Raw genomic sequence first — 20,901 nt, forward strand, 5'->3', positions numbered from 1 at the left:
TGTGATTCTTTTGTCTCGTCAATGTCATGCGTGTATGCTATTTCTTAATGATTTTTTTTTTTAAATGTATTAATTCATTTGATACTTTAGATAAAATGTTAAAATTTGTATCGATCTATCTCCAAATTTTCAAATAAAATGATACTTAATTTGTAAATTGTTAAATTCAAAATATAAAATCTTAATCGTGAAATTAACTTTCTACATTTGAGGAAAATGGGAGTATTCAGCAGCAAAAAAACAAAAATGTAGACTGAGTTTTTATTTTCTAATGAATTAATGAACTGAGAGTTTGAAACTCATATTCTGTACATTTTCTTGTATATATGTGAAAAAAAAAAAAACCAATTCAGGTGATATATAAAGTGCTTGAAGGAGTCCCATTTTGACATTCATTAATTAATTCATAGGTTTTCCTTTTCATTATATTAATTCTTTTAGATGTTCAGTCTCTTTCAAGTTTTAAATAAAGTATATATTTTGTTTCATAATTATTAATAAGATTTGACATTCAAAGTTAAAAACAGCTCGACCAACCTAGTCGGCCTATAATAATATAATAAATAATCTAGCTTTGCTACTTGGCAATTGGCAGCAAAGCAAAAAATGTTGTTTGATAACAAATTAACATTTATTTTAATATCTTATATTTAAGTGTTTGAGTATGACTAATTTATACAAGAATAAGATAAAGTCGTGAATAACATTTAGGCTTTTTTCTATTGTAATGATGGTTAGGCACTTTGTGCCTCAGTCCCCATTATAGTCGGTAGTTAATCTAACCGACAAATCGGCTTGAACCCCTTGTCATATATAACTCAAAAACCTTTTAGTTTACCTCAATATTGCTAGTGCTACATCCTCTTACTTCTAAAAAGTTGATCCGTGATCGATGCTATCATACTTTGTCATATAGATATATAGTATATATAAAAGGTCATTGATTGTATTTTTTTTTTCTTTTTCATTCTTGGTGAAAAGCAAGAAAACTCATGTGGGTGAGCTACAAGGAATTAATCAAAGGTAGTTGTGTGTGAGGTTGATATTATCGAGAAGGAATTAATCAAAGGTGGTTGGTGAAAGTTGATGTGTGATTGTGTGTTATTATAAATGAATGATGAGCGAAACTACGAAAGAAAGAGCACACACAAAGGTTTACGTGGTGCAGTCTACGTCAACAATGATATAGCCCTTGACAGTTACACAATTTGTGTTACAATAAACCCAATGAAGAGTTTATACTATAGAATAATTGACTAACCCTAGACTACTCATAGACTAATCTAAAGTTAATATGTTTGTTCTATAAATACATAAGTGGATAAGCGTATAATTAGTTTAGGTCACTTAGATCATAGTATATCTGACAGTATCTGTATTTTCGTTGAAAAAAAGTGCAATAAAGCTTACATTAGCCTGGTGGCTCTGTAGAAGTTTGGATAGAAGAAACTGATCTCTTTCATGGTAAAATACACCATTGATGATGTTCTATATAATTTCAACGAGAAGAAAGAAACTTTCAAGGGTAATATTAAGTTTTCAGCTAACGCATTTCTTACATTTTTCGTATTGTTGCTCCAAGTGTCCAACGTGCAGAAATGCAAAAACCCATGTTTACATGGCCCAATTAGAAAATGCCAACGTAATGAACCAATAGGCACAAAGTATCTTTGTTTGAAATATATATATATCGGCTCTTTCTTGTATCTTTTTATATAGGTTAATGTATGTTCTTAGGGAACACATTAAATTTTCTATTTTTGAAAACATTTTCTCGGGAATTGAAAAAGCTGTCATTACTTTTTCAATTCTCGAGAAAATTCTTTCCAAAAATGGAAATTAAGGGCACACATTAGTAAAATCTCTTTATATATCATTATTTACTCTATACTTTATGTTTTTTTTGACTCTATACCATTGGCTCTATATATAAACTTCTTGTTGAACAGGTAAACATGTCATATAGATATGTAATTTGTGCATGAGGTTGAGATATTTTAGTTAAAAAAAAAAAAAACTATGAAGGTATATATGGACAATAGAGAAATGTTTAGGTGTTAAGGATTGATCAATTTACACTTTTATGCAGATGGTTTAACTTTTTCATCTAGACCGATATAATGTAACTTAGTCATTTATTCCTTTTACCATTTTCTTGGATTGGTTATCTTATTTTTGCTTTTCATGAAAAAAATACCAATTAAAGTGGAAGGTTTTTCCCTACAACAAATAAACGAGTCAACTATTCAATCAAATAATATTGTGTGTTTCCTATCTCTTCTTGAGAAACCATGACCATGCTAAGAATAGCTAGGATTTCTATTAGATTTTGATTTGGTATGAAGCAAGGTCTTCGTCAATACTATCTCTAAAGCTTGTAACTGATCCTGAAAATAATGAATGAAAAAAGCAGCATACCCCAACCCTCCAAAAAAAGGATTTTTTGTTGGTGTTGTTTTTGTTTTTGTATGCTTTTTTTTTTTTTTTAGTGGAATGTACCTGTATCAGAAAATGCAATGATACAAAGAGGGTCAGTATGAGCCTCACGATAGGTGTGAGGTTCATAGAGAGTGGCAAGAGCAAAAGAGCAATGATAATCAGTGAGATAAGGAGGAGGAATGCTTACCCGAGTGGAACGACGAAGTTCAGGACCAATAGGAGACTCAGGAGAGGGTGGTGCCACAGGATCCAAGACAGGCGGGTCATATGCCGGAGACAGAACCAGGGATGAGTCGTCTGGAGAGGCAGTCGATGTTGAAGAATCCTCCACAAGTTCAGGATAGAGAGGGAGGAAAAGATCAGTAAAAATGGGAGACTCTGAGGAAGAAGATGCAGGAAACTGCTGAAGACTCGTGAAAGGACGATGTTCCCAAAACTCAACATGACGGGAGACACGAAGGCGACGAGAAATGGGATCATAGCAGCGAAAACCTTTCTGGGACACACCATAACCAAGGAAACAACAGAGACGAGTACGAGGTTGGAGCTTTGTACGTTCATGAGGAGGAAGAGAGACAAAGCAAGCACAACCAAAAACCCGAAGAGAGGAGTAGTCAGGAGTTTGACCATAGAGAAGCTCGAATGGTGATTTGTTGTGTGTAGTTGGTGAAGGAATACGATTAATGGTGTGCACAGCAGTGAGTGTTGCCTCACCCCAAAAGCGTTCAGGAAGAGAGGCTGAAATAAGAAGGGTGCGGACAACATCAAGAATGTGACGATGTTTTCGTTCTGCACGACCATTTTGTTGAGAGGTACACTTTATCATGGTCTGCATTACTCCTCTCGATCGTCTCTCGAGCTTCATGCTTATTCAGATGCTGACTGGGCAGGTGATCCGACTGATCGATGCTCTATCACAGGTTTCTGTTTCTTGTTAGGTACTTCTCTGGTCTCGTGGCGCAGCAAGAAGCAGGATGTGGTTTCCCGTTCCAGTACTGAGGCTGAGTATCGTGCCCTTGCCGACACCACTTGTGAGCTTGTTTGGCTTCGCTGGCTCTTGGCTGACATGGATGCTCCACAGCCCACTGCCACTCCTCTTTATTGTGACAATCGTAGTGCTATCTACATTGCTCATAATGATGTCTTCCATGAACGCACAAAGCATATTGAGATCGACTGCCACATCACTCGCCAGCATCTCAAGAAAGGAAATCTCAAGTTATTCTCCATTTCCTCTGCTGACCAGCCTGCTGATATCTTTACCAAAACTTACCCGCCTGGTCGTCTTCGAGATCTTATATCCAAACTCCAGTTGGCTTCTTCCTTGCCACCTCGAGTTTGAGGGGGGATGTTAGTGTATAGCTTGTACTAGCTTAGCCCATTGGGCTTAGCCCAGTTTACTGTACTTGTACTTTACTTCTTTTACTTGTACTACACACATATCTAGCCTATATAAGGCTCTCTATTGTACATTGTTACACACACATTAATATACAGACTTTTCAGTCTTCCTCATATTTTATATTCTTAACATGCTAAACCAAAATGTAAATTATAATTGTACTATTGTAAGTATTTACATTGAAATTTCTAATATATGTCCTGCATTCATGATACGAATCTTTATTAAGCATTCCCTGCATGTGCCTGTTGCTCCAAAATTATTAAAATTTCCATGGTCAAATGTCGTTACAAATAACAAATAAAATCATATTTTTTATGCCATGTATACATGTGATAGTAATGTTCCACTTTGGAGGATATATTTTCTGACTTTTTCCTCTTATTTTATTATATACTTTGAGGTTTGGTTCACCTTTTCGACAAAGTCTAGAAGTTGGAGAATTGGAGCCCCAAAACTTGTCACATTTTAGTTGTCTATTTCCCTGATGATTATTCTATGGAATGAGACTTTAAAATAAATAAATAAATAAAACTTTTAGTTTAAGTGAAATGGAATTATTATTATTATTTTTATATATTAAAAAATGCATTATAGAAATGATCATCAAATATATATTAAGAAATGCATTAGAGCATTAGCATTGGAAAATGCTAATGCTATATCTAAGGGAAATTTAGCATTTATAAGCTTAAAACCATCTACATCAGAAAATGGTAAAGGCAAGTATTGTAAATTTTTTACAATACTTGCTACAGTGCAATTCTATCTTTAGAATTGCACTGTAGCAGAATTGTATAAAAAAAAATAGTATTTTATCTCTACTCTCTCTCCTTTGTCTCTCATTTCTTTCATTTTGTCTGTGCCCCTCTCTCTCTCGTCTCTGCTCTCCGTCTTCTCTCTCATTTCTGCGCTCTCATCTCTCTCATTTTTTTTTAATGGATTTGGTCCGATGGCTCCAGTGATGTTTTTTTTGGAATGGGTTTGCTCCGGTGGCTCCGGTGATAATGTTTTTTGAATGGGTTTGCTCTCTCATCTCTGCTCTCCATCTTCTCTCTCATCTCTACTCTCTCATCTCTCTCATTTTTTTGAATGGATTTTCTCCGATGGCTTTGGTGATGATTTTAGTGGATGGGTTTGCTCCGGTGGCTCCGGTGATGATGTTTTTTTGAATAGGTTTGAATGGGTTTGCTCCGGTAATGATTTTATTTGAATGGGTTTGAATGGGTTTGCTCCGGTGATGATTTTTTTGAATGGGTTTACTCCGGTGATGATGTTTTTTGAATGGGTTTGCTCCGGTGATGATTTTTTTTTTAATGGGTTTGCTCCGGTTTTTGATCGGTGGCTTGGGTTTCAAATCGGTGGTGTGGATTGGTTGATCGGCGGCGTGGATCGGTGGCCTGGCCTGGGTTTTTGATCGGTGGCCCGGTTTTTGAATGGGTTTGTGTTTGTGTGTGTGGCTTGGCTTTGTTGCTGGGTTGTGTTTGTGTGTGGCTTTGTTGCTGGGTTGTGTTTGTGTGTGGCTTTGTTGCTGGGTTGTGTTTGTGCGTGGCTTTGTTGCTGGTTTGATGTTTGTGTTTGTGTGTGTGTGGGTGTGATGATGGGTTTGGATAGGTTGATCATTGTATAATGGGTGTGTGTTGTGTGTTGAATCGGTGCTGGGAGAGAGGAATAAAAATGGCTGTTGAAAAGCCCAGGAAAATAAGCTGAACGGTTGGAAAGAAATAATAAAGAATGGGTTAAAAAATAATATTTTAATAAAAATAGAGTTTTGGGATGTAGAGGAATTGTAAAATGGTATGGTATATTGATAAAGTGGTGTTTTAGAATGGTAAAATAGAATAGCATTGGAATTTTCCAATGCTAATGCTCTTATAGAATTATTATTGTTTTTAGTTGTTTTGAGTGGTTAATAGGCCGTGTCATAGAATAAAATAACATACTGATCTTTCTTGGAAATTACTTTTTTTTTTTTAATATTATGTAAAGTAGCTTTCAATAACATCCTTTCAAAAATATAATATTCATTTTTAGTTCTCTTGCTTTCAATGAACAGAAACATGAATTTGAGCTGCCAAATAAGCAACGTTTATTTATTTATTTATTTTTATAAAAAAATCGATTCTATTTCACTTGATTTTTAACCCCTTAGTAATTAAAGTAGCTTTCAAAAGCATCCTTTCAAATATATATATTTTGTTCACCTATGTGCATCCTTAGTATGGTGGTCACTTCACAAGTATAAATACTTGTGTGGTGTAGAAAGTAAAGACCGGGATTCAAGTTTTTAGAAAAAAACTTCACATACATATACATTTAGATTAAATTTGAATAGAAATTCTATCTTGTTTCAAATATTTGCTCATATACTTTTCTTGCTTTCAATTAAACAAAGACATAACATTCAATTCCAAACACACGCAAAGTTATAAAAAACACTTTATTCCATTTCACTATTGATTTCCCTTTTAAGAAATTTCAACTCTTTTTTTAATATTTACTTTTACTTAATCCCTATCTGCAGCAACAACAACAACAACCTTACCGAACCTTAACAAATAACAACCCAGCAGTATAAAATATTTTCAGATCTTCCTCTTAAAACTTTATAATTTGCTAATATCTTTCTCTTTTTACATAACTTTAATTTAAGGTTCAACCAATCATAAACATTTGCTTTATAGGATTAAATATCATTCTATGATTGCCTACTAGATAACATGACTACAAATTAAGCTTGTCCATAGATTACATCATATGAAATTTATTAGGGTAAATTATATATATTTTTAAATTAGAAAAAATAGAGTGAGTCTATTTAAAATTTTTTTTTAAAGGATAAGAGATGAGGATGAATGTGTTTGGTTAAATTTCAAAAAGATAAGGGATAAGAAGATTGAAATGGGTTTAGTGTGAGGTTTTAAATTGTGAGTTTTTATTTTATGAATTTGTTCCCTTTAATGGGAAACCTATAAGTGAATGGGGGAGAGATATTTTGGGATATTTAAGACTTTGACTTTTTAGGATGTCCAAGACTTAAAATCCACATCTTAAACAGCTTGAAAGCCAACTTGGAAGTTTCTTAAATAGTAGTATAGATAATTTAAAAGTTGTTTTAAATTAAACTTACAATTTTAGGAGTTATGTATAATGTTGTTTATTAAAAATACTCAAAATAAAACGTCCATGTAAAATAATATTCGTATATGATAGATATAATTCCAAGTTTTATATATCAATACATTGTTTATGTGTCAAGTGTCAACTCTTGATATTAAAATCCAATCAAGAGTTGACACACAGGCAGAGCATAAATTTGGGTTTTGAAATAGGTGTGTACTTAGCATTACTAATAATCAAAATGTGGTTTAACTTTGAGGTCGGTCGTGAGGCTAATCCGATCCTTAAATCATAAAAGTAAAAAATTTGACGGTGGTGTCATCTACGAAAAGTAAAAAGCAATCAAACGGTGGTGGGGACACTAATCAACGGCGAGATTCCAAGGCACCTAAAAATATACAGCCCACGTGGCGCGAAATCAAAACCCCCCCTTCCCCCGCTCTCTCTCTTTACTAATATATCCACTTTTATCACGTGACGCGCCTGAATTCCAATCAGCTTTGTGATAATAAACAAAAAGCAAGGACAAAACAGTAAATTCACACACCTCCTCTCTCCTCCACTCCCATTTCCCCACAGCTCACACACAGTTATTATTAACAGAAAACTTCAAAGACGTTGACGCCGCATCGTATATTTTTTTCCCCTGTGGACTCTTTCGTACATTCACACTTCTCTCTCTCTCTCTCTCTCACACGCTCGCACCCAGAGAGAGGGAGACGGTTGGTGATGAAAGCTGAAACCGACTCTCTCTCTCTCTCTCTCTCTCTCTATCTCTATCTTTCACGTTGTTTAGATCGTGGAGAGAGTGAAAATTTGGCCGAGTTTCACTGTTCCATCAAAACCCCGTTCCGTTCCGTTTTTCTCTGAATTGTCTCTGAGCTTTCAAATTAAGTCGTTGAATAAATATATGTATATTTTTTAGCAAGTTTGCTTAGGTCAGTGAAAACTGACAGTTTCTCTTTTTGAAGAAGATCTAATCGCTGCTACTCATTTTCAAGAGGTAAATCAAAATCATTATATTATTTAACTTATCAGGATTTGTGAATTTCAACAAACAAACAAAAAAAAATTATCAGGATTTGAATTTACTGTTGGATTTTTTATTTTTTATTTTATTTTTTTAGGCTCCTCCAACGTTAAAATGCGCGAATTTCGGAGGGTTTTTATATAAATAAGCATTAATATAACTGACTGTTCACTAAAAAAAAGTATTTAATTTTTGTTTTTCAGAGCACGGAATTTGAGGAAGAGATAATAAGTACAGAGACGAAGTTTCAGAGTTTTTGGATCAGAGGCTGAAAACGACGACGTTTATGGGGGACACACGCACAGAGGCTCCTGGGCCTGCAATGCCGAGACAATTGGATTTGGATTTGGAGTTGCTGTGTTTGGTAACGGTTTCGTGAAAAGGACAGAGAAAACAGACAGAGAGAGAGAAAGAGGTAAACTTACTCACTGCACCTACTACGCTGAGTAAAACTTTGCTGTGCTTGTAAATGAAAAGAATGACACACTCACAGAAAGAGAGAGAGAGAAGAGAGAGAAAAAGACAGGACGTTAGGTTTGGGGACCATTTCTCTGAGCAAAGTTCCAAACTTGCTTGGCCGTTGAAATATTTATGAGAAATTCCGTTACTTCATTTTCAAGCATGTAGTGGGTAGTCACTACAATTAAGTTTTTTTCTTTTTCTTTTTTTAATAAAAAAAAATGGGGTATTTATTTTTTATAATAAGATTAGGAAAAATAAAGAACGATTAAAGACTTAAAGTAGGTTTAATCACATTTCACAGCTAACCCATGATTTTCAATTTTGTTGGGGGTGCTTGGATTGTATGATACTCATGATTGATTAGCTTGCTTTTGTTTGTTTCTATTTTTTCCTTTTGTCTTTTTTTTTGGGTTGTTGTTGGATTAAATCAAAAGGGTTTTTTTTTTGGGTGGTGGTTAATTTTTGTTTTTGAGGTTGGTTGGTTAAAACCCATGATCAGCTTCTTGTTGCAGATAATGAAGTGCTTATTAATTTCTTCTAACAAGTACAACAACCTTGCTTTTAACGTTTAAACTGTCTTGCATTTTAGGAAAGCAAAAGCAATTGTGTGTACTTGACTTGACCACAAACTATCCTCTTATTTGAGACTTTTTGAAATTATGGGTTTATATTGACTGCATAGTTTGCATTGGTTGTTCGGGTTTTTGAAGAGCAGTCGGTGAGCATTGTAAGAGTGAGGGAAAATGGGAGCAATAGGTGGGGAAGAGTTGATGAAGTGGGAGAAGATGCAAGGATTGAGCGGTCGCGAGGAGAAGATTCTTGTTTTGGTGAGGTTGAGGCCTTTGAGTGAGAAGGAGGTTGCGTCGAGTGAAGCCGCAGATTGGGAATGCATCAATGACACCACAATCTTGTACCGGAACACGTTGCGTGAGGGATCCACATTTCCAAGTGCCTATTCATTTGGTAAAGACAACTTCATCTATATCTTTACTTCTGTTCAATGCAAATACATCCAACGTTTACTTCTTCAATTATGATTTTATATGTAACCTGTTTTGACTCTGACTCTGCAAACCTGTAATATACACCCAAAAAACACACTATTACTTGTGGTTAATGCGTAGTTATTCTTTGGTTTTTGGTGGATGATTTTCTCATTGTGATTTGCCTATGGAGCTTTTTGCTTCTATTCCATATCTCTTATAATGCTTGGCTAATTTAAGTCAGAATTACTTTCATAATTTTCTCTACATGCATACATGTTCACCTGACCATAACTTCTATAATAGGCTCAAGTTTCAAAACTAGTCCTAGATCTTTTCAATGCATCAAACTGCAAAAGAGGTGGTTCTCTCTTTGAGTTAGGTTATGGAACCTTTTTCATTAAAAGATGTTTTAATTAGAGTTCATATGTTCATAGGGCTGTTGTATTTTATCTCATTTTTTTTTTGTCACATTTTGGTGATAGACAGAGTATTTCGGGGTGACTGCGCTACAAGGCAGGTGTATGAGGAAGGAGCCAAAGAAATTGCTCTTTCAGTTGTCAATGGTATCAACTGTAAGTATAACTGGCTGTGTCGGCTATCTGTTTCCCATAAGCCACTTATTACTAAACAACAAGTGAATTGTTTGTACCATTTTGTATTTTCAGCAAGCATTTTTGCTTACGGGCAAACAAGCAGTGGAAAGACATATACCATGGTTGGAATAACAGAGTATACTGTAGCAGACATATTTGACTATGTACATAGGGTACTAAAAATAACAATAGTGTTTGTTCCATTAGCATTTTTATACTTCACAAATATCCTTGTTTATAGACCTTGGTAACATAAAAATTGGTGTTGTTATTTCAGCATGAAGAAAGAGCATTTGCTGTGAAGTTCTCTGCAATTGAGATATACAATGAAGCTGTCAGAGACCTTCTTAGCACAGATCATACACCTCTTAGGCTGCTAGATGATCCTGAGGTGAATGCCAGTTTTCTTGTAAATTTATCCAATGCATATATGAATTGACCTAATGATATATCCTTGTCATCAGCGAGGGACTGTTGTGGAGAAAGTCACAGAAGAAGTTTTGAGGGACTGGAACCATCTAAAGGAGCTCCTGTCCATTTGTGAAGGTAGAGAATGTTACAAATTTCTGCTCTTTGATGACTTTGTACCCTTGTATAATTTAGTATAATATTGCAGCTCAAAGACAGATTGGGGAAACCTTGCTGAATGAGAGAAGTTCCAGATCTCATCAAATTATCAGATTGGTTTGCCCTTGTCCTTTCCTATCTCTCATTAGAGTGTTAAAATTTTATATATATATATTGTTCTAGAATGTTAATTTAAAACTTCTTTGTGAATTGACTCTTGCAGACAATTGAAAGTTCTGCTCGCGAGTTCTTAGGCAAAGGCAATTCAACCACCCTTGCAGCAAGTGTGGTAGGGACTGATTATTTTCTTCCAATCCGTGGTTAAATGGATAAAACATTGCCTTTCTTGAAATTTAAATTCAAAAATAATTAAATTGATAACAAATATAAGTCCTTGTTTGTTTGCAGAATTTTATAGACTTGGCGGGTAGTGAGCGTGCATCTCAAGCATTATCGGCTGGGGCAAGATTAAAGGAAGGTTGCCACATAAATCGTAGTTTACTTACTCTGGGAACGGTTATTCGCAAGCTAAGGTTGTCTTATTCTTCCTTTCTGGACAATAATCTCCTGCAAAGTCATTCATCAGCCTGGGAATTTTTTAACCTATCATTACTTAAGGTTGTGGGTATAGTTATTTGTTAGTTACTGATTGTGTTTACTGCACTGCATGTATAACTTCACTTTTATGAAACAATAGCTATGCTTTGGCTTGATTGCACTTCTTAGATTACTAACTATCACAGATATTGAAACTTGGCTGCCTCTAGCATGTTTTTTAGGATGTCACTTGCAGTAAGACATACATTGAAAATTCTGGAAGATAAATTTTTGTAACACTATTGCCATCTCATAATCTGTTTGCTGCTCGTTCAGATACTTAACTGTGCATTGTGGTGGAGATCAATTATAATTACTATTAGTAGGGAGAGTAGTTTCTATGTGTTCTGGAAAATTAAGCAAATTTTTACTCTATAGGGAACTACTTGTAACCTTGTTCGCTTATTGTTGTCTTATGTCACACATAGATACACAAATATTGTTCACCTATCATTGGTTCACCCTCTCTCTCTCTCACACACACACACACACACACACACACATTTGAGCTAAATTGCTTGGTTTTCCTCCCTTAATTTAGTCATGTGGTGATTGACATGCATAGAGATAATTACATTAATGTGGAATATGACTGGGTGCAGTAAGGGAAGACATGGACACATCAATTACAGAGATTCTAAGCTTACGCGCATTCTGCAGCCTTGCTTGGGTGGCAATGCTAGAACTGCCATCATTTGCACTTTGAGTCCTGCACGAAGCCATGTTGAGCAAACGAGAAACACTCTTTTGTTTGCTTGTTGTGCAAAAGAAGTAACAACAAAAGCCCAGGTCAATGTCGTCATGTCCGATAAAGCCTTGGTTAAGCATTTACAAAAAGAGCTGGCTAGATTGGAGAGTGAGTTGAGAAGTCCTGCGCCTCCTACCTCTACTTCTGATTATTCAGCACTACTGAGAAAGAAAGATCTTCAGATTGAAAAGGTTATGCCTTGCTCTGTCTCTGTCTCTCTCTTATGATTTCCCTACAATTGCTGTTTAATTTCATGTCCTAATAAATTTAAACATTTTACTTTGTTTAGAAGCAAAAGAATTATTTCCATATTACATATAATCTGGAATATTTCTCTTATGTGGTTAAAACTAAAAAGCAGGATTTGTGCCTTAAGAGGCCCGAAAGTGTAGGAAACAAGAATTAAATGAAGAATTTAGGGTGATATGACTAAGAAATTTCATGCTAAAGTTGCTCCTCTTGTTCTTTAATAAATGTTTATATTAAAAAAAAGGGTGAAAAATATCATAAGAGATAGAGAAGCAACATACGAAATGCTATCTGTAGGTTTAAGAGGCCTCTGCTTCATGAGTCATTGCATGGATCTTCTTTTCAAAGGGGAAAATTTTGTATCCTTTTTTTTTTTTCACTGAATAAGTTTACCTGTAAATGCAATTTTTAATGGAAACAAGTCTCAACATACCTGTTACATGTACAGAAGCTTAACCACAGAACTTTTTTCCTCCCATAAGACTATGAGCTATGTTACTAGGGTTCTGGCACTCATCTAAGGTGCAGGTGTCTCCCCAGGTTTTGCAGAAAGATACATATGTATACATACAACTTCAAGCATTCAAACCAGGATAATTCCTTATTGACTAATTGATTACATGGGTTTCTATCATGCAGATGGAGAAGGAGATTAGAGAGCTAACTAAGCAAAGAGATCTTGCTGAATCTCGGATTGAGGATTTGTTACGCATGGTTGGAAATGAAAAAAATTCAAGACAAGTAAACAATTGCCTAATTATTATAGATTTCCATTGCACGTTCAGCATGATGTTCCAACTGCTAAATCTTGGTTTCTTCTCATTCAGGCCAGTATCAGTGATCATCCTACATCGCAAGCAGGAGATATGTGGGACGATGATTGTTCAGTATCAGAGTCAGAGTCCCCAAGTGTGGCTGATCCTAATTATTCAAATGGTGGTGTCAGAAAGTTCAACAATCCTCATTATTTTGATGTAGATAGCGTGAGCAATTCTGAGGACCCCTACTGCCAAATTGGGGATAACACTGAAGACAATTCTCTCTCTGATGCTACCTCTTCACTGTCAATTGGAAAGAAGTTTGTTAGGTCTAATTTAAGTCAAAATCAAGGGGAGACTTCAGAAGATCCTGATGACTACTGCAAGGAAGTTCGATGCATCGAGATGGAAGAGTCAAGAAATAGCAAGAATCCTGAATTCCGAGCCGTAAGACCTGGTGAAAACAATCAAACACTGGCTTTGAGATCATCGAGGGATGGAGATGTAACTGGACAGGGAATGATGTTGACTCCTGTGAATAGGAATGGAGAAGTAAGCAAAATCCCAAATGGTCTTCCATATGGTGCTCTGGAGCAGAAATTCCACAATGTACAAATCAGTATTGATTCTCTTAACAGTCCTAACCCTAGTGGAACATCTCTGCAGGTCATGGAAGCTGGTATGATGAGTTCTGGAAGCCTTAAGTTAACTAGGAGCTGGAGTTGTAGGGCAAATTTCATGGCTGGTTCGTCTTCTCCTGAGAAGACAGAACGAATTGAGCGCACCCCACCTAATGGGTTTGAGAAAGATTTCCCTGGAAGACCAGAAGGTCTTCAAAGGAAGTTCCCTTTATTAACTTATGGTTCCAATGCAGCGAGCTTGTCAAGAAATAATTCACAGTCCTCTATTGGGAGTGCTTTCATGGATGACCTAAGATCACAGAGCATCAGAACTTCTGCAGATGGGGAAATTACTAGCATCCAAACTTTTGTTACAGGACTAAAGGAAATGGCCAAACTTGATTACGAGAAGCAGCTTGTTGATGGGCAGGTAAGAACATGCCTATTTGCTTATGTTCTGGCTTAATATTACTTTTCTCAGAAACCGGTCTTCATTTATGAGGTGTCATCTTATTTTTGGATTATGTCATTTGGTCTTCTTTTGACACGTCACTTGAAGTTTATCACACTTATATCATAAAGGAGTGGGGTGAAATGTAGACAATCGCTTTGATGAATGATTATACACTTCAAGAAGTACATGTAGAGTATAGCATCATAGCATGCTTGGCATATGAATTATGCATTACCGTACTCATTAAGTAGCATGTCAATTATCAAAAAAAGGAAGAGAAAAAAGTAGCATGTCATCACAACTTATATAATGCCCGTACAGTCTTGACAAATATTATTAGAACAGTAAAATGCATATTTTATTAACTTTGGGCAATGTGGCATGTCTCATGAATTTTGCTTCCCCCATTTTGGTACGTGCCTTTTAGGTCCAGGAAACAGGACCAAAAGTTGATAAGTTTGGAAAGGATGTGAAAGATGTAGGAGTTGATCCAAAGCTCCTGGCACTGGAAACTCCCCAAGATTGGCCTGTGGAATTTGAGAAGCAGCAGAGAATGATACTTGAACTTTGGAAAACTTGCAATGTATCATTAGTCCACAGAACCTACTTCTTCCTGCTCTTCAAAGGTGATCCAACGGATTCCATTTACTTGGGGGTGGAACTAAGGAGACTATCTTTCCTCAAGGAAACATTTTCTCATGGAAATCATATTGTGGAACGTGGTCAGACTCTTACAATGGCTTCAAGGTTCTCTCTCTCTCTCTCTCTCTCTCTCTCTCACACGCACACATGCACACACACACACACACACATTGTTCCGGGAATATTTTATGTGGATGAAACTAACATGCTTGTTTGGAGGGACAGCATGAAGGCTCTTCGTCGTGAGAGAGCAATGCTGAGCAAGCTGATGCAGAAAAGGTTTTCTGAAGAAGAGAGAAAGAGGCTTTTCCACAGGTGGGGTATTGCATTGAACTCAAAGCGCAGGAGGCTACAGCTGGCCAACCAACTGTGGAGTAACACAAATGATATGAATCACATCATAGAGAGTGCTGCCATCGTTGCGAAGTTGATCAGGTTTGTAGAGCAGGGGCGGGCCCTCAAAGAGATGTTTGGACTTAGCTTCACACCTTCAAATGCAAGGCGGAAATCCTTTAGCTGGAAAAACAGCAAGGCATCCCTTTTGTAAGCTTGTTTCATGCCCATAGATATACAACTGTAGAGTCGATTTATTGGAATAGATTGGCCTTATAGTAGCATTCTTTTCATGATTGAGATTGAGACAGATTGTCTATGATTGTAATATAAGTCTAAAAATCTCAGTTTTCCTGCTTAGGTTAGAAAGCTACATTGGGTTTTGGAAATCTGGTTTTCTGGGTTTGTTGTATCTTTCATGAACATATTTTGTGCTTATAATCTATTCGTGTCAATTTCTACTATATGCAAAGTTGAACTAGTAACCTATGATCACTCACTCTCTCTGTCTCTCTCTCACAACTAATTACATAAAAGATGGTTTGATACCAAATTATATGGCACTCTGTCCGGGTCATTGAATAGGTAAATGATAGTTATAAAAAAAGAAAAAAAGAAAAGGTAAATGATACTATAGTTTTGTGGTTTTAAATGCTGCCCATCAATAGAATCTTTGAATGAGAGGTTTCTGCTTCTAGACAACAGTAACACAATCAAAATTGACTAAACAAATAAAATCTTCACGCATCAGAATCTAAAAGAAATGAGGCCCCTATCTAATTGGTCCAATCCAAAGACCTAGTTCCACAAGAAATAATCTTGATTTCATAATCTCATCTTCTGACTTCAATTAACTTCTCCAAATATGGACCAACAAAAAAATAAAATAAAACTGACATTATTTAATGATTAATGTTGCAACCATAAACTATTTTACAAACTGTTGATGTGACTAACTTCTTATCGGTTTTTATCTAGACTTACTAGTAATATCACTTTTTCATTTATTAATAATCATTCACTACATCAGCAGTTTGTAAAATTTTTTATAAAAAAGTTTGTATCTCTAAAATTATTCTTGTTTAATTTTCACAGATTTGTTAGTAGATCTACGATTAGGTTAATGGGCCATCGTTTGGTTGCTTGGAATTGGTTGAAGCACACCAAATCCACCGAAGCTATGAATTCTATTTCTATTCTCTAGGTGTCTACTGTTTACCAGCTTTGGATCTTAGCCCATCACATTATTAGCCGATTGGACTAGACAATGAGGAATAAAAATAAAATGAACAGCGGATGTACAGAAACAGTGAGATCGTGGGATTATTGCCTTTGACAAAATGTTACACTTCAACAGTCCTACTGAGCTAAAATGCGGAAATCATCTTGCTGGTCTCATAAGGCCGATCCATGAGATATCTTCTCTAACCATTGAGATTCACAATCTTAATTTTGTGAACTAATAATGAGCAGTTGTCCAAAGCCAATTTGTTGGTTTTGAATTGCTACTTGCAATTGGAAATAAATTGAACAAGGAAACAAATTTGGATAATGAAGCTAAACAAACTATGAATACACTAAAAATCATCAGATCCACAAAATCAATGGAAACCAAAACCCAGTTGGTAAAATTACTTCAACATAAGGCTGGCAAGTTGTTTACTAAAGTTACTTGGACATAATCAAGAGAGTCAATGTTGAAGACCTTTTGTATTGAATAAAATAAGAGTGGGGAAATATCACCACTTAATCAACCATTGCTCAAATTTTCATTCAGAATCTCAAACAACAACCAAATGTTATGTTTGCTTAACAAACATTCTCAACAGAACAGACCCTTACAGCCTTTATGATAGATCCTTAAATCACATCGAATGACAACTGTGCATCAACTTTCTTTTATTTGTTTGCTTCTGCTCCATCGGGCTTCTTCTGTTCTGGTTTAAGAAACGGATTCTGCAAAATATATGGAAGAAATGTAATACTGATCAAAATCCCCCTCTAATCAAATTCAGCAAAATTAAATCAACAACTAGCATAAATAACGTGGCAACAAATAAAATGAGCGGCTAAGGCCAACTTTATAGTTTAACAGTTCCAATTAAGACGCTATGGCAATAAACTTTCAAGATTTGTTAAAACATTTGTAAGAGCTCATAAGTTATAACTCGTGACAAAGTATTCCTGATACAAGGAATCAAAAAATATTTTGTCATTTGAAGGTGCCAATTTTGTCCTAAATTCATCTTTCGGAATTCTGTTACGGTAGTTTAGGGAGTTTATCTTTTGACATATTTCCTTTCTAATTCAAAATTCAGAATCTGTAAACCAGTGAGTTGAATAGAAGCTCACACTTTCCATCAGTTAAAAAGGTAGGAAAACAAATGAGAGAGAGAGAGAGAGAGACAAACAGACAGACTGACTGACTAACTAGCTAATAGAGAGATGTAAAATCTTGGACTTCTTGTTATTAATATTTCAAGAAAACACCCTAAAGTTCAGCTTGATATAACTACTTTGTTCTTCCTCTTAAGGAAACTACAAAATCATTCACAGTTATAATTTCGTCCAACTTTCTAAAACTTCCCATGTTCCAATAACAAAACAGAGCATATGAGACTCCACTTACTTTCCCAGAAGCCAAAATTTTGTAAACGAAATGTGACCATCAAGTCAGACAAGATAGATGATCAATTCGTCATTCTAATTGCAAAGTTTGTGAGATATAAAATAGAGAAGATACAATCCCAGAACAGAAAATGGATAAGGCTAGGAAGTATCATTGTTACTAATTGTTAAATTACCAATTGTCCCAAAGGCTTAAATTGTTAGGAAATGGTGAATTTAATCATTTAACCATAATTCTAACACTAACAAAAGTAACATCCTAAACATATCAAACAAAGTCACTTTCTATTGTTGTTTCCAAAGTGTGGTACTGTTATCAAGAAAGTACCTGTACCCGTAACCCATCATTCCTTTTCCATGAGAGATAAGAGGGATTTATCATTTGTAAAATCCAATAGTCTAAAACACGAGAAATCCTTAAATTTCACAAAAAAGAAATCTGACAAATTTTTCATCCTATGTTTGTGTAAGTAACCAAATTCATAAAGCATGAGCTGGTCAAACAACAAGAGGTGATCTCATGATCTCAAAAATCAAACAGTTGGGATAAATGACTTGGTATACTTTATAACCCAACTAAATAACATTATCCACTGACAAAGTAACAAGTGAATATGAATACATAAGAGCATTCTAGATCCTACCAACCAACAAAGCTCCATCATCAATAATTTAGACATAATCATCTTTTGGGGAAATACATACAAAAACTAATCCACCATTGACCTAATAATTTTAAATTAACGCTAAAATCAAATAAGAGATTTGCAGGTGTCATGGTAAGGTGCAATTAGCATTGGGTCACTGATTTAGTGAGCAAATGCTCTAACCCACATATGGATCAGAAGAAATGAAGATTTTACATTATATCTGTGTGATCATATTACAATGGTAAAATAAAACATTTATCATTTTACCTGTTTATTATGCCAAATAAGTACTCTGTAAAAGTGTGATGTTTTTACATTTCAGGACCCAAACACCAAAATCAAATTCAATAAAACTCCAGAATTTGTTAAATAAGCTGTACTTTTTTATAAGTAAGAAACACTAGTAAACTACACTAAGTTTCAAAACTCTAATTTTCTAATTGACAATAATAATCCCAGTTTAACCCAGTAATAACAGACCCTCTGTCATGTAAACCAACTTATAGTCTATAACCAATTCAAAAGAAAATTTGAAAAACAAACACAAACACAAACACAAGCACAAGCACAGAGTTAATACAAACAAAAACAAATCTGGCAGAGATTTTTATGTCAAGTACAATTATAATATATAAAACAAAAGTGATAGAGATTTATACATTCTCAACAAAGATGTAGTTGGCAATGACCACAGCACCAACAATGCCACCAAGAATTGCTGCTGGGCCAGTAAGTAGACTCCATTTCCTGTAGATCATCTTCTTCTACTGCTTCTTTGAGTCTGGTTGGGACAACTATTTAAAAACATGCATTTTGAAAAATTAGTGATTTGGATAGAACACTATATGAAATGGAAATTTTTGTAAATTTAGTTTAAGTATTTAGTAAAATCTGTGAAAATCGATGATGATAAACATCATAAAAATAACAATTGTATAAAAATGATCACATTAAATATTTAATTACAATTTTTATGACAACCAAATAACACAATGACAAACCAATCCGAACTTGCAGTCTTTTCTAATCACCAATCAATATGTTCACTATCAAGCATAAATACATAATAAACTTTTGATCCATGAACACATCACTCACAGCAGTCATCTATTACACTTTAGAGTTACACACTTACTTTAGTACAGATGGACCTCTGCCTCACCAGTAACCACACGACAATGATACCCCTTAAAACAATACTATATCAGTTATGAAAACTTTTCAATGTACAAAAGCTATTGTCTAGCCTATCCAACAGTCCAACTTCAGGGCTCAGGTTGAACCTTGACAACTCTATTACCAAAACCAATTAATGCTTCTCAAAAGATTTAACAATGACAACAACAACAACAAAAAGAGCTTTTACTTTCGAAAATTTGGGGGTGTAAGGATGCCTACCAATCACCTTTCCCAGACCCCGCAAAATGGGATCTTTGTGCACTTGGTGGGACCTTTTTTACTTCAAAAAATAAGTAAGCACACAATGCTATAGAATGAGATGAGACAGAAGATATCAAAACCCAACAGGAAAACACCATATATGTTCAGACCCATATTCTATTTGATCTTTAATTTCATTGAACATATCCTAAAAAATCAATATGATATAAATAAAATGAAAGAAAAAAAAAATCCCAATTCATGATAGACATAGATGCATTTTAAGGTTTTGAATCTTCAATTGAAGGTCCTAATTTCTAGTTACAAACCCCAATATAAGTCAAATCCAATGCAAACGTGAAAAATGCTTGATTTATGAACCTGATCAATCTAGTTAAAATCCTATCAATACAAAGCTAAAAATAACTATACAATTCATACAATTAAAAACAAATACTAAAAATAATTACACAAACACAAACACAAACAGTCCTTTCAGCCCATTGACACTCGAAAAACATCGTGGATGGATCGAACAATTTTAAGAGTGATGAGGATTTAAGGTGAGAGTGAGATGCTTACCTTAGCTGAGAGACTGAGACACTGCGGAAACGACGACGCAGAGAGATATGATATTGTACGGGTGTGGGGGTCGGTTTTTTAGTTAGAGTGGGTGTTTTTGTCACTCTGGTCTCTCTCTCTCTCTCTCTCTCTCTCTCTCTCAGTATATTTTTTTATTTAGTAATTGGAATTATTTAGTTTTAGAAAAAGGGAAATTCTACCGCTAGAATCAATTAACACACCCACTTTTACAACTATATGATGAGGCTGATCGGGAGTGGTGAGAAAAAAATTGTGAGTTTATATGAAAATGATAGACAATTAATTACAGTATATCGCATAATATAGTTGTGAAAATGAGTATGTGATTGATTATAGTCTTATTAAGCTATAATTTTTAGAGAAATGATATGTCTACAACATTTTTACAATAAATTCTAAGTGGCAAGTTGTTATTGGTTGTTATTGTTATATGATGAGACTGATTGGGAGTGGTGAGAAAAAAATTGTGAGTTTATATGAAAGTGATAGACAACTAATCACATTATACCGCATAAGATAGTTGTGAAAATGAGTATGTGATTAATTATGGTCTTATTAAGCTATAATTTTTAGAGAAATGATATGTTTACAATATTTTTATAACAAATCCTAAGTGGCAAGTTATTATTGTTGGGGCAAA

The 20,901-nt window shown here is 35.0% G+C and overlaps 1 protein-coding gene and 1 long non-coding RNA gene across 4 annotated transcripts; one reads left to right on the plus strand and one right to left on the minus strand.

Moving 5' to 3' along the window:
• The first annotated feature begins 7,554 nt into the window (after window positions 1–7,554).
• LOC115967746 (kinesin-like protein KIN-7E) lies at window positions 7,555–15,485 on the plus strand. Of its 3 annotated transcripts, XM_031086877.1 has the most exons (16): window positions 7,556–7,964; window positions 8,195–8,406; window positions 9,169–9,416; window positions 9,922–10,011; window positions 10,105–10,205; window positions 10,310–10,423; window positions 10,497–10,578; window positions 10,649–10,716; window positions 10,823–10,888; window positions 11,008–11,132; window positions 11,799–12,135; window positions 12,833–12,934; window positions 13,021–13,503; window positions 13,618–14,001; window positions 14,453–14,772; window positions 14,893–15,485. In XM_031086877.1, exons 3-16 carry the CDS (start codon window positions 9,197–9,199, stop codon window positions 15,212–15,214), a joined length of 2,814 nt encoding a protein of 937 aa, XP_030942737.1. In that variant the 5' UTR covers window positions 7,556–7,964; window positions 8,195–8,406; window positions 9,169–9,196; the 3' UTR covers window positions 15,215–15,485. The 3 variants fall into 3 exon arrangements, with proteins under 3 accessions (XP_030942735.1, XP_030942737.1, XP_030942736.1); XM_031086875.1 differs by having other exon boundaries at window positions 7,555–7,964; window positions 13,021–14,001; window positions 14,893–15,464; XM_031086876.1 differs by lacking the exons at window positions 7,556–7,964; window positions 8,195–8,406 and having other exon boundaries at window positions 8,698–9,416; window positions 13,021–14,001; window positions 14,893–15,464.
• Window positions 15,486–16,605: 1,120 nt separating this feature from the next.
• LOC115967616 lies at window positions 16,606–20,367 on the minus strand. Its single transcript, XR_004086497.1, has 3 exons — window positions 20,241–20,367; window positions 18,938–19,072; window positions 16,606–16,956 (listed from the first exon to the last, which is right to left on the minus strand). It is a non-coding gene; the product is annotated as an uncharacterized LOC115967616 (long non-coding RNA).
• Window positions 20,368–20,901: the final 534 nt, after the last annotated feature.

The sequence above is a fragment of the Quercus lobata genome, chromosome 11 (assembly GCF_001633185.2).
Source record: "Quercus lobata isolate SW786 chromosome 11, ValleyOak3.0 Primary Assembly, whole genome shotgun sequence".
Taxonomy (NCBI): domain Eukaryota; kingdom Viridiplantae; phylum Streptophyta; class Magnoliopsida; order Fagales; family Fagaceae; genus Quercus; species Quercus lobata.

What these genes read in the sequence shown, in the direction of transcription:
- LOC115967746 (XM_031086875.1), top strand. Translation starts at nt 9,197, where the DNA reads ATGGGAGCAATAGGTGGGGAAGAGTTGATGAAGTGGGAGAAGATGCAA. An exon ending in GCTCCTGTCCATTTGTGAAG is followed by an intron (nt 10,579 to 10,648) that starts GTAGAGAATGTT and finishes ATAATATTGCAG; the next exon opens with CTCAAAGACAGATTGGGGAA. An exon ending in ATGAAAAAAATTCAAGACAA is followed by an intron (nt 12,935 to 13,020) that starts GTAAACAATTGC and finishes CTTCTCATTCAG; the next exon opens with GCCAGTATCAGTGATCATCC.